At 33.9% G+C, this 13,949-nt stretch overlaps 1 protein-coding gene across 6 annotated transcripts in view; it reads left to right on the forward strand.

Moving 5' to 3' along the window:
• ATP8A1 (ATPase phospholipid transporting 8A1) overlaps positions 1 to 13,949 on the forward strand; it is a 94,151-nt gene that overhangs the window by 22,286 nt on the left and 57,916 nt on the right. For 4 of the 6 annotated variants that reach the window (XM_025149963.3, XM_040699787.2, XM_040699788.2 and 1 more), the window contains 7 exons: positions 2,281 to 2,350; positions 2,967 to 3,094; positions 7,307 to 7,418; positions 8,289 to 8,454; positions 10,456 to 10,583; positions 12,215 to 12,292; positions 13,000 to 13,088. In XM_025149963.3, coding sequence (XP_025005731.1) covers positions 2,281 to 2,350; positions 2,967 to 3,094; positions 7,307 to 7,418; positions 8,289 to 8,454; positions 10,456 to 10,583; positions 12,215 to 12,292; positions 13,000 to 13,088 — 771 coding nt within the window. Of the gene's footprint in view, positions 1 to 315; positions 390 to 2,280; positions 2,351 to 2,966; positions 3,095 to 7,306; positions 7,419 to 8,288; positions 8,455 to 10,455; positions 10,584 to 12,214; positions 12,293 to 12,999; positions 13,089 to 13,949 lie in introns of all 6 variants that reach the window. The other 2 variants (XM_040699786.2, XM_040699789.2) reach the window with 1 other exon arrangement.

A 13,949-nucleotide genomic window follows, 5' to 3' on the forward strand; every position in this document is an offset into this window, starting at 1 on the left:
GGTTAGAATCTTCTGTCAGCTGAGATTCTGCTTTCTGTTCAATACCAGTGTTCTCTGCAGTCTAAGATTGGTGCCTTAAAGTAAAATGACCCACTTGAATACAGATGGAAATATTTTTATTCTTTTATTTCTGACCTGATAAAAATAGATTTTGAAAAAAATGTCATCAGACATTTTAATTAACATATATTGTTTGTATAATAATTTCAAACTCTGTCTTTTTGTCTTTGTCCATTTGTTTTCTTTTTTGTTTTGTTTTTTTTTCCCCTATCACTTATATTTCTGTTCTAATCATTTTCAAACTGGGATGTGTAGGTGGCAGTAGGGGAAGTAGTGAAAGTGACCAATGGGGAACATCTCCCAGCTGATCTCATCAGTCTGTCGTCAAGGTTAGAATAAACCAGTTGCACAGGATATGTGTATGTGGGTCCTCATATACCAACTATAAAGAATGCTTATGTGTTGGTAGTGTTTGCTTTGCCATTCATCTTTCTTGAGCAAAACCCACGCATTTATAAAATTAGAAAAGGTACAGTTGATGTAAGTGCAGATCCTTTAAAGCGTAAATAGATGGTAATTCTCCAAGAAGCAAGAACTTGTTCCAGACCTTCTTTTTAAGATTTTACACTATCCTCGTGAAATCTTATCAGACAAGTTGTCATTAAATAAACACAGAGTAAAGCACCAACTCGTATTTTCAGTGAAGATTACAGAACATTATTGGTAGGGCTGGTAGAGGACCCTCTGCACAAATTTGAATGTTGCACATTCTCTGCTGCATGCAGTGGCAAAAGCAGCGCTGTCCTTGTGTACTGTGACAAAATGCATGTTTCCTAGACATGTCAGCTTTATGCTATTGTCTGCACTGTTACCAGACTTTGTTTTTTTTTCACTAAATCAATGGGCCTGCCTTGATCCAGCTGTAATTCATTTACTTTGGAGGTCACTGCTATCTGCTAAAGTAATTACAATTGAGCATGTGTTTCACTGGAAATGTCTTTGCTGTCCTAGTCTTTCTTAAAAGTGCTTCACAAAAATATTGTTCGGGTTTTTTTTTTTTTACTATTAACTAATTAAGATGCTAGCATTGTAGTAGTGTTTTATACAGGTGATTCCAGCCAAACAATCTAGACAGAAGTTATTTACATTTTTAGAAAAGTTTGCCAAGAAGAAAGTACTCTCCTGAGAACAGTTTATGACAATGATTTAGTACGTTTTAATGCTCTTGCTTCACGAAAATATGCTAGGATGACCTATGTAGTTTTAGAATGCTTGCAGAATAAAGTTGTGACTTAGCAGCAGCTGTTGTTGTATTAAGGAAAACTCAAAAAAAAAAAAAAAAAAAAAAAAAGCTCTTGACTCTGGATTTCCATGCTAGAAAGAAGGAGAAACGTTAGCTTCAAAATGGTATAGAGAGTAGGCATTAATTCTTCTAAGTTGTAAGGTGTGTTGTTTTTCTTGTTTGTTTGTTTCATGGCTCTTCCGGTCCTTTGCAGGATCTTAATTTATCACAGCTATAAATAGTAAGTGCTCTGTCCTCGTATGCAGAAAATGAAAGCTGAGTGGAGTAATTCAGAAATCCTGACCTGTTTGACCTGTTGTTCTGTTTGCAGAAAAGTCATTTTATCCTTCTTTCTGTTTGCCTAGTTAACACCTCCATAATGGTTGTATCTTTCAAATCTTGAGGTGTTGTACAAGATACAAAATCACTGCTGTGTATTACGCATCAAAAAGTTGTATTGAAAAAAGTGTAAGACATAAGCCATGTATCAGCATATTTCAAAGAGACAAAATATGAAAGCTGTGATTTTTCTGGTTAAACCTTAAAAAAATAATTAACATTTTTTAAAAGTGTTTTTAAATTGCATAAAGAGGGTGATTATGCAAATGTTTAAAAGTCTATAGTATGGATGTAAATGTAAGAGAACTCTTTGCAAAAATCCTTCATATTTAAACTACCACTGTATGTGGCAGAAAGCACTACAGTTATACTGTGTTTGTGCCTATATATAATTTCTTGTAAAAACTTAATAATAAAATTATGCTGCATTTTCAGCAGAGTTTCATCTGAAAAGATAGCTTCTGGCAAACTTTTCTGACAATGTGAAGTACTGTTGGTAATTTCACAGATTTGCCTATATATTATTTTAGTTCTCAAGATTTGATAAGGAAAGAAAAAAAAAATAAAGCTGATTGCCTAAGCAGATATTAGAAGAGTAAAGAAAGTTCATGGATTTTGACATTGTAATATAAAATTAAGGATTTTTCTTTTCTTAATAGTGAACCACAAGCTATGTGCTACATCGAAACATCTAACTTAGATGGTGAGACAAACTTAAAAATTCGACAGGTAGGAATTTTGTTTTTGAGAATACTTCCAATATTATTTTTAGTCTATTATTGCTTATAAGACATTTTAGGATGCTCATGCTCATTTTAGAAGGCTGTGAAATTTTAATAGTTTGAATAAAAAGCCGTGGGTTATTGCTATCTCATAAATGTTTTTGTTCCATGCATTAAATGGAAGGAATGAATGCTTAAACTTTAAGCTATTTTTTGCACTTCAAGGGGTTTCCTGTGGGTGAACAAGTGGATGGATTTGTTGTCCAGGTATGTTTATTTTTAGAGTATAAAAGAGACAAAAGCACTGCAGAAAGAAGCTGCTAGTGCTGGTATTGTCCTTGAGGGGCAGGTAGGGAATGGCAGTTTTTAACTGAGTGTGCAGTGTCTGTGCATGGACATTGTTGCTGAGTTACATGATTGTCTATGACCCTGTCTTCGTCATGATATTTTACGATACTAAGGTGACTTTTACTCGCAGTATGACAGTAAAATGTAGTGGTCCTGTTTTATTCCCATAGGAATACTGGTTTTCATGTCTTGCACTGTTAGATTTGAAATGCATAGAATGGTATATAGGAAAGCAATTTTAAATGTTGTAACAAACGTTTTTTTTTTTTTTGCAGGGTTTGCCCCTAACATCAGATATAAAGGACATAGAAAGTTTGATGAGACTTTCAGGCAGAATTGAATGTGAGAGCCCAAACCGACATCTGTATGACTTTGTTGGAAACATCAGACTGGATGGGCATGGGTATGTAAATCCAAGGAGAAAGATCTCAGTAGTTCCAATCTATTAGTAAATAAGTACATGTTGTTAAACTACTCCAAATATAAATGGTAAGGTCTTCATTCTATAGTCTAGAGAGGTAAAAAAACATTTCTGATATATTCTTTATTAGTCTTTATTCTTCAGAAGATTGCAATTGTAAAATCTTCTGCAGATTGAGTTTTAATACTAGTTGATCTTCAGAAACCAACAGCTATTAATAATAGAAGGGTGTATGAACCAAATTCTAGTAGTTTGCTGATTTGTAGCTACTATGTAACTCACTTTATAAGGATCTAATTCCTCATCTATTAATTCTGTATTATAGAATCTGTACATAAGAAATTTCTTGTCTGATTTTGTTGTTTTTGCAGGGTTTTTTGTTTCGTTTGTTCTTTTATTATCTTGGTTTTTGTTATTATTATTATTAGAGGAACTGAATCCGTTACTATGTACTTCAAAATCTCTTTATTAAATAGCCTAAAGACATTGAATACTTTAGCTTACTGAAAGTATGTTTCTCTAAAAATGGACAGCCTCAGTGCAATTACAGCATATTTGCTTATAAAACTACTTACATTCTAAAAATTTTTAAGTATTTACACAATAGATATTTGGAGTTTTCTGTAGTTTCAAAGCTAATTTGTTATTAGATCCAGAATTGTTTAGTGCTTCATTCCTGAATATGTACATTACATTTTTTTTATTTGGTAGGCTTTTATTTCTCCATATGCAGTATTATCCATGTTTCTGTTTCTGGATTGATAATATATATTACTAACTAATCCTTAAATACCTTTTTTATATTCCATTTTTATTTACTGATTTCTTACAGATGCATTCCGGGAGTTTTCAGTCGCAAGAGTGTGGATCTATTATAATTCCACTGTACTTGTCGTTAAGAAGAGAAAAACATTTACCTGTAATTCTTCTCTGAAGGTAATAGTTATACTAGATCCACACATCCATCCTTCCTCCCTGGCTAGGGAGAAAACACACTTTTCTGTTTAACTGAATTATTTAATTTTAAAATTTGAGTAAAAAAAGAAATATTAAATGTGGTGATGGCTGGTATGCCTCGAGAATGTGTAGGAGCATGCCATCTGCTGGTCAAGCAAATTGTCATTTGAGAAATTCAGTCTGTGAATATTTAGATATATTTGCTGTTCAGTAGGATAGTTCCAAAAGTGTGGTTCTAATATAATATTTACCTTCAGTGAAAAAGAATTGCAGGTAAGTAACTTTTTTTGGATCCTGACCTAATTTCCAACCAGAAAAAAATCAAAGATGAGTTCTCTTTCTGCCCATATTATCTGTAACACAGATTAATCTAACTAGCATTTATCTAGATGTTTAAGATCCCACAATTAGATTTTTCACTGTATCCACTATCTTACATTTTTGGAAAAGCAAAAGGAGTAATGAAGACACTTTTCCCTTTTATTTCTTCTTTCCTTTTATATAACTCATTGGAGTACAAGAACGCTGTGGTCCATAAATGTTGTATCTGGGTGGTCTTTTCAATCTTTTCTTCTTCGTTTCATGGGAAAGCAGCTGTAAAAAGGCAGTGGTTCTTTTTTGGATATTTAATATTCAAGAAAGTAGAACTCCACTACAATTAATTTTTTTTGCTAGATCTGTAGATTATTTTAAGGTCAAAAATATTTTCATGATATCTTCAGTTTTTGAGTATATTAACTCTGTGTGTGAAAGGTGCAGCTCTTTTTTTATGCTCAAAAATATATATCATTTTTAGGAGCTGAAGACTAATAGCTGGAGAATGGAGAAAAGTTCCTTAGCCTGGATGAATTTGAAGTTATGATTAGATAAAAAGCTCAGAGAAAAATAGATTAACAAGTTAAAAACAAGGGACAGACATTGACTGTCCAGACCTGAAGTAAACATTTTCCCGAAGACCATCTGAGGAAACTGTGAATAAAAATACATTGTTTGATTAAAAAAAAAAAAAAAAAAAAAAAAAAAAAATCACCTTGCCATCTAAGCTTTCGAAAAAGTCCTTGAAATTAATAGCTCTTAATATGCCAGTGACAGCCTTAGCTGGGCAGTACGCTGAAGGGATATTTCCCTATTAAGAACATTCTTCACTGAATATAAGCAACATTTATTGCTGAGAAACAATTAGTTGTGCAGTATACAATAGGAATTAGATGAGCTGGGGCAGTTTTGAGAAGGTTAAGGCCAAGAGACTTGGGTGCTCTGTCCAGTGACAACACTGTTACGGAATGGGGTAAGGTCACAATGTTGAAAGAAGTAGCATAGTACCTAGCAGATGGGGACTTTCTATGTCTGTCCCCTGTTGTTCTGCTGTTTATCTTCATCTGCGCAGCAATACTGTTGGGGACCACTCCCACAGGCTGCGATCACCATTCTGTTTTAATAGCCTTCCTAGTAACAGGCCTTTGAGGATAAACTCCTGTTCCAGGTTGGAGGGGTATCCATACCTATTTGAGATCTGTTTGATGGAGGGGGAAAAAAAAAAATCCTGCAGTAGAAAGGACTTCACTGCATACTCGTCAGAGTTTTTAAGAGGAGAAATAAGCAGGAGGGCTAAGAAGTTGCAGCGGTCTTAGAACTCAACCTGACTCTTCAAGGAGTACAATTAGGAGTAGAAAGTTTTTACTACTGCCATACTAGAGTTCCTTTACCTCTTCATGTTAGTAGAAGGGACAGAACATCTTGGCGTTCCAGAGAAGGTCTACAGTTTTAAAAGTTTCTAGTTTATCTGTGGATAACATAAGCATATAACCAAAAAAGCTATTACTTTCATCTTTTATAGGTGAAATTCTTGTTAATAGTTCTGAAAAATCTGATTACTCTTGGAATGACAATTCATTTCATAACTTTGACTGCTTTAGAGAAAGGAATGCATTTTTTTAAAAATAGAAACAATATTTGATGACAGAATGAGTCCCTCTTAATGATTATTGGCTATTTCAGACCCCTTCAGTTCCTTTCATACTTGAAAGGAAAATAATTTTCTTCTAATTTTACCACAAAACAAAGATGCTACAATTCAAGTCAATTTCAGTATGTTGCATATTTTTAAGTTTTTTTTCTGGTTTCTTGGTAGTATCCTAGACAGTTAGTCGTGGCGAAGTAGGGTTTGTTATTTGCCTGTTTTGTATGGAAAAGTACTCAAACATTTTTTTCCTGAACAGGTTTTTTTTTTTTTTCCTAGTTTCTGTGAGAACTTATTCCAAAAAACTCTATTGCTACTGTTATTTTTAGGGAAGGAAGAATGTGTTGTTTCTTTTTTACTTGCTGTCTTTTCACTTTAAAAGCTTGTTTGTGAGAGGATAGAAGGGGAAATGAGGGTCCAGAAGAAATTAATACATAAAACTTCTTGAAACTGCCAGAAATATTACTAAATATGATGGCTTGCTCAGGCTATTTATAGCTTATGTATCAGAGGATATAACTGCTATCATCAGGCAACTTATATGTTATCCTAACATGTTGGTTTTCAATCGCTGTGGAGATGGTAGATTTAAGTGAGAATGGCAAGCACTAATGCACTATTGGTGAATCTGATAGCTAGTATTTATGTAGACAAAAGTGCAAAAACAGGAAGTTAATTGTATGAGGAACAGTAATAATTATCTAAAACTTCTTATTTTATGAAAAAAAGTAACTAAGCTACAGTATATTCACAAAGTCAGTTGTCTAAATTTAAGACAGTCAAATGTTTCCAGCATTTTATGAATTCCTCATACAGCTGGAAGAAAGGATTAGGCTGAGAGTTCAGAGAAGACTGTTTAATTTGAGAACTGCTTTGGAAAAATCAGTTTTGTAAGAGCTGTCATGTTTCAGCATACAATTAGACAAAACTTTTTAATCTGAAAGGAAAATTAACATTTCTTGGTTTCAGCGTGCTTACTATGCAGTACCATATCTTTAACATTCTTAATCAAAATTAAGTGGTAAGTAATACTGTTGTGAAGTTAAATATTTGGGCTCCATATGTGACTTGCTTTAAACTCAGATTTTCTCTAAGTCAGCACATCAACTACTTTAACTCTGAAAATGAGGTTCTGGTGTATTTACTATAAGTAAGTTTAGCTCATTTCTCTGAACTTAGTAAGAAGTTTTAACAAGTACTGTTTGCATTTATTCTTATGAATTATTATTATTACATTAAGTGTTCTGATGCTAAAATACAAAAATGCTTCCTTCTAGTACTGTTCCATTGGGATCTGACCAGATTCTTCTACGAGGAGCTCAGTTGAGAAATACTCAGTGGGTTCATGGGATTGTTGTCTATACAGGACATGACACAAAACTTATGCAGGTTTGTCACTTGGATTTATTTTTTTTTTAATTTTCATATAATTACCTTGTTACCTTTTAATATGTCTGTGTTATAGGACACAAAAAAAAAGTTTAAGAAAACATAACTAGATGGAGTATAGTAGTTCAAAAGTCAGTAATAGTGCATCTTTATTTTTGTTGGTTTTACTTCAAGAAAATAACTGCTTTTAGAGCTATTAGACAGTTATTGATTGCTTAGAAAGAGTAGTTTTTTCACTAGTGAGCATGTTTTTTGATTCTCTTTTTAACTTGTGTTTTTGAAAACTGTTTTATTAGTAAGTTGGATCATTATAGTTTGCCTGTTCATCTTTTTTTATTTTTGACTGCTCCTAAAACTGTCCTCTTGTGGAGCTTTCTTTCAAGTATGAAGGTAAGCATTCTCATCAGGAAATGAAGTGAAACTCGATTTACAAAATAAGGAGGGAAGAGAACCATTCTTAAGCTATAAAGTTATTTTCCCGGTAGTGTTTGAAATATCAAAATTGAATTGTGTTTGTTCAACAGAAAGGATGCTTTCGGTTTGGTCGTGCGTGTCTTGTTTATTGCTTTTCTGATCTGTAAAGCAGTTATTTTAAAATAAATTTGATAGTATTAATTACCAGTAACTTCCTATAGCTCTCATAGGATGTATGCACATATATTTTAAATACGTTTTAAATGTTTACGTTTAGCTGTTGGTGTTTAAGGTTTTTTTTTGGTTTTGCTTTCTTTTTCTCTGAGTGAAACATTTCTGCCATTTATCATGATGGTACCTGGGAGAATATTTAGAAAAGAATTCAATAACCTGTAATTTGGAAATTGGAACTCTGTACATCTTTTAATGGCCACTTCTGTTTTCTGTCTTTTGCAGAATTCAACAAGTCCACCTCTTAAAATGTCTAATGTGGAACGAATTACGAATATTCAGATTTTGATTCTTTTCTGCATCCTTATTGCCATGTCTTTGATCTGCTCTATTGGTTCAGCTGTATGGAATCGAAGGCATTCTGAAAGAGATTGGTATCTTGATCTAAATTGTAAGCTGTAAAGTAATGTATTACTAATTTACTGCTCACTTTATCCTGAGGCCTTACACTTTTGGAAAGGGGGATGATTACCATCCTTCAATCAGTCCTTCTTTACTGGTTGTTTACTGAAGTTGTTAGTCTAGGTATATCGCAGCTAGTGTAAGTTTTACCGTACTGTGCAATGTGAGTTGTTGCTATATTCAGAAAGGGAATTTTGTTATTGAAGCTTCTGCATCTCTGCAACTGAGTAAGGTTTGTACCAGCATTCTGGTGACATAGTGAACCTCACTGATACCAAGCTGAAGCAATTGTCAGTTATTGCTGATGAATTGCATGTAAACCTGCGGTTTCTTCCCCAAATTTTTAAACTCCCTTGTCTCAGGAAATGATACTGCGGCTTCATAGTTTTTATACTTTTCAAGAGTCTAAGTAAACACTGCCTGTCAGTGTCAGATCCAAACAGGCTGTTCCTGAAATGAACAGGCACATTGATCTCCTCTCATCTAATATATGGACAGCTCTACTTTCAGTTGACAAAGGCAATGGAATGTTATGCAGGTCTTCCAGCAGGATGCAATGTACTGACAGCATTCAACTCTCAATGAGGGACCTAGATCTAAAGAAAGTCTTCATAAATATACTATGTGATCTGCTAGTGGTGTTTTCAGAACTTCTTACAGAGGGTCTAGAGCCTTCTTTACTTAGGTAGTCAAGATAGAACTAGATTTTCTTCTTCTGACACCATCAAGTCTTGAATACAAAGCTGCCCAATGTAGTAGTCAAATAAATAATTGTGAAAGTCTTTGGAAGATAGTGGTTAGCAAAGTAGTGATGTAGTTCTGAAGCTTTTATTTTTTTATTCCTGAAAATAAGAAAACTTGAAATAGTGGCCATTGAGATTTGGTGGGATTTTCAAGTGATCGTCTTTATCAGTCCACTTACTGCTACGTTACATGATTAAATGGACTTCTACTGTTTCAAGTTATGCCCTTTAGAATTGTTCTTGAACAAGGTACTGCTAATATGTAAGAGGCAATTTATTCCCCTTTACCTTTATTGAATTTTTCTCTTTATTTAATTACATTCTCATTAGAGTTCCGTCTTTTCTGGGGAATGCTTTTGGAATTTTGTTAGCACAATTTTTATTTTTAACCAGTAATATGTATCAAACTTAATTTAATCTAGATTGCCATTAGTTAGAAAAACAGTGTTACCCCCCTGATCTTCCAAATTTGTACTTCATTTGATTCTGGAATTGGTATTTAACAAAAGTATCCAAAACGTAGATTTTACTGTAACAAGCAGGCGCACTTGCTGTAGGCCCACAGCCACAGCCCTGTATCTCCCAGAAGGATGTTTGTAAAGCACACCACTGAACACAGTGTGGATTTCTTTTTTCTTTCTTTCTTTCTTTTTTTTTTGCCATTAAAAAATATAATAAAACAGCATGTGTTTTTGAAGCACTTCTGAATTGCATACAGTATAAATGCAAAGGTACTGTGTGTACAATGGAAAGACTGGAACAGGATCACCAGGATTTTCAATTGGGAGAGCTGCTAATTTTCTGGAGGGCAGTCTTCTGCAACAGTCCACAATTTTGACAAATCTCAGCCACTGTGAAACTGCATGTCTGACCTTTGCTCCGTTTCTCTTTCCTTCTGTCTTAATATCAGGCTGTAGGCACTGCTAAAAACAGATAATGCATTTCCAAACACTAGTCATAAGCCTATATAGGCTAACACGAGTGTATTCTTAACATGGGCTAACACATTGACCTTGTTATTCATTGTTGTGGAATGTACTCTCAGAACTCTTAAATCGCTGATGGCTAATGTTATTTAAGAAACCTTTCTTGTTGCATACCATTTTTAAGGCAGTAATTTATAAATTCTTAGGTGTCTTTTAGACAAAGAAATTACAAAATCAGCAATTAATGCTCTGAATACACTATATGCACTTGCTTTTAAATATGGTCTTAAATGTTTTCTGATTTGTTTTGTATTTTGGCAGATGGTGGAGCAAGCAACTTCGGTTTAAACTTCTTGACTTTTATCATTCTCTTCAATAATCTAATTCCTATCAGTTTGTTGGTTACACTTGAAGTTGTTAAATTTATCCAAGCATATTTCATAAATTGGGTAAATATTTCTATAATATATATAAATTTCTAAAACTAGGTGGCTTACAATTAAGTTAAATGCTTGTTTATGTATAGATCTATTTTCTCATAGTAAATACTTAAGAGTGCTGTTTATTATTACTGAAATCTGAGAAGGTAATTATATATGTGGCTTTATTTACCATTTTATGCTCATACAAACTTTTTGTAGCACTTTTTACAGTGCTTTGTACTTTCTCATTAATTCTTAGGTAGCAGAGGTTCCGCCAGAATGATCAGAAGAAAGTATCTTGCAGTCCAGTGGAGTTTTGTACTGTTTCATTTTTTTGTTCTTTCTGAGCTTAGCCCATGTTTGTTTTTTTTCCCTATATTTAGCCTCTTTTTTTCTTTTTTTTTTGCCACTGCATTATAAACTTTTTGCTACAAAGCCACTGTCTATTAGTATTATCTTTTGCAGTGTATATAAAGAACATTTGGATGTCTTCTTTTTCTGTCATTAAAAAAGGGGTTACAATGTCAGTTGGGTTGTCGAAGGGAGGAATATTGGTTGTTTTTTGTTGTTGTTGTTTAAAGCCACATAAGGGATTTTGTTATTATGCCTTCAGTTTTTCAATTTTATCTAAATGTAAGTTAATCATACAATTCTGAGCTCTATAATCTGATTCCTTGGTCAAATGTATGAAATAGATTTGTGTGAGGTCATGCGGATAGATATAAAAGAATACTCATTAGCAAAACCATAATACACTGTAAAAGTCAAATATTTTTGTGAGTAGTTAGGTATTTTTTATTTCTTTTCTTCTGTGCTACAGCAAAAATAATTATGCAAATTATAAAAGAATGGAAGGAATTCGTTCCTTTGTGTTCCCTATTCAGTAAAGGCTAACCTGCATTGAATGTGCAGATTGCCAACTAGTGTCTATGCAGCAAATCCTGAAGGAGACAGTTGTAACTTCTATTCCCTCTATTTCACATCATGAGGGATTTGTTGTCTCTAAATACATTTAGCTTAATAGGGGTCTCTGGACATTTTCTATCTTAAACATAATCCTTCTGTGTGTACATAAGGTATTAGTATAGAGAATTTGATTATCTGCAATTTGTAGCACTACACTGCCATACTTTACAGTGTTTTCATATTTTTATTGTATTTTAAATGGAACTCCTTTTGTTTGGATTTGTTTTGGTGGGGGGGGGAGGAAGGGGGGCTAAAGATGAGAGAGAAGGAATAAAACAACTAACAATGTGTTCTAAAGTTATTGTGTACTCTTAAATTTATCTCTGTCTTCAGCTTAAGGAATATTTATCATAGTGTTTAGAAGTGAGTACAATGTGAATAGTTGCACTTATTTCATGCTAAGTATTACAATGTTTCTGTCTATTGACAAATCTGTTTTAGATGCATGGGTTCAACAGTTTTGCTAGTACTCAGATTACTTCCAGTGTTCTGTAAAATCTTAGTCTTACAGATTTTTGGAAGTGATCTGACTGTGTGTGTGGCTCCCATGTTGAAATAAATAGAAGTAGATCCCTTGTTTTTGTGTTCGATCTGTTCTTCTATGGTTTTCTTTTCTGTTAACATACCAGATTTTTTTCATAACATGTTCTGGAAAGATAATTTTTAAACATACACTTTCATTTTTCCTGTAGGACATAGACATGCATTATGAACCTACTGACACTGCTGCGATGGCTCGTACTTCCAACCTCAATGAGGAACTTGGACAGGTAGAAAAGATTACTGGCTCTAAGTCAGTGTTTTAAAATCTAAGTTATTAAAAAAATAAGTGAGAGCTTATTTTTAAAACTATATGTGCCTTAGTCTTTTTATTTTACATTTTTTCTTTATTTTACTTTTTTCTTTTTCTTGATTTTGACAGAGATAAATTCTGCATTTTAGAGTTCCCTTTTAATATTGTAAAAGCAATCACTTTTCACAAGAGTTTGTCATGTTCATTTTTTCTGAATGTCTGACTTTGTAGAGCTGTATCTGAGTCCTGTAGCATTCTTCTAGTACATAAAGGGTGGGGGGGATTCTTTATCAGGGATTATAGTGATAGGACCTGGGACATGGGGTAATGGCTGTAAACTAAAAGAGGATAGATTTAGATTAAATACTCAGATGTTCTTCACTCAGAGTAGTGACGCGCTTTAATAGGCTGCCTAGAGAAGCTGTGGATGCCCCATCCCTGGAGGCTTTCAAGGCCAGGTTGGGTAGGGCCCTGGGCCATCTGATCTGGTGGGTGGCAGCCCTGCCCACAGCAGGAGCTTGGATGGGCTTTAAAGTCCATTCCAACTCAAATTGTTCTGTGTTGCTATGAAGATTGTGGAAGTGGTAAAAATGTATTTACTTTAGTGTGTTAATAGCCAAACTTGTACTAGATATGTAAGTAACTGCTGAATATTAATACATAATGATTTCATCATTCATTTAGGTCAAATACATATTTTCTGATAAAACGGGTACTCTGACATGCAACGTCATGCAGTTTAAAAAATGTACTGTGGCAGGAGTTGCTTATGGGTAGGTATTTTATTATATACTGATTTCCTTATTTGTATGCCTTTCCTCCATCTATGCATATTTGAACACAGTTAAAGTAACACCATAATAAAAATTATCTTCTGTGCCTGGCAGTAGATGCAACTAAGGATCAATTTGTTTGTGACTGTGAAATGCTATTAATAGGAAGTATGTGTGCTTCTTTCTGCAAGCAAAAGTATAGCTATGCTTACTGCTGTAACACAACTTCAGTGTACAACTCTTCCCTCACATTCGCAAAAATGCATGGTCTTCCTTATTAGTCCATGCTTCATATTTTACATGGATACATACTTTTTCACTAGATGATACAGAGGATGAACAAGAATTTGAACTGCTATGCTTTACCCTGTCACCTAGCTGGCTTTTATGAATATTGTTTAAATGGCATAACTCATGGTATTGGTGTTCCTATTAAGAAACCTCTCCAGCTAAGTGCAAACAAATAATTTTCTTACTTACTTGTCAATAGTTACAGCCAAATTCTTCAACTGAGTTTGCAAAGGCTTCAAACTTCCAAGGTGGTTTACTTAAAATAAATCAATTAGAGCAGTGAATAGAGCAGAAGCACCTATATTTTGAGTGACAGCATGGCTGCCCAGTATATGAGATGCTGGACCTAGTCTGATCAATAAGCTGATAATTAGATACCTCTGAAACTGGGCAGAGACCAAGCAGAGTCCATGAGATTGAGTTTATGGCTTAAGCTAGCGGTGTGCCTTTATCATTTGAGTAAAGTAATTTTGAGGATTCTAGTGTCAGCTTTCTGTTTTAAGAAACTTTGATCCTTAACCATTCTGTGTGCTTTTTTCATTTGTTTGTTTTAAATTAAGAGCTGTAATA

This window comes from Gallus gallus, chromosome 4, assembly GCF_016699485.2.
Source record: "Gallus gallus isolate bGalGal1 chromosome 4, bGalGal1.mat.broiler.GRCg7b, whole genome shotgun sequence".
In the NCBI taxonomy this organism is placed as follows: Eukaryota; Metazoa; Chordata; class Aves; order Galliformes; family Phasianidae; genus Gallus; species Gallus gallus.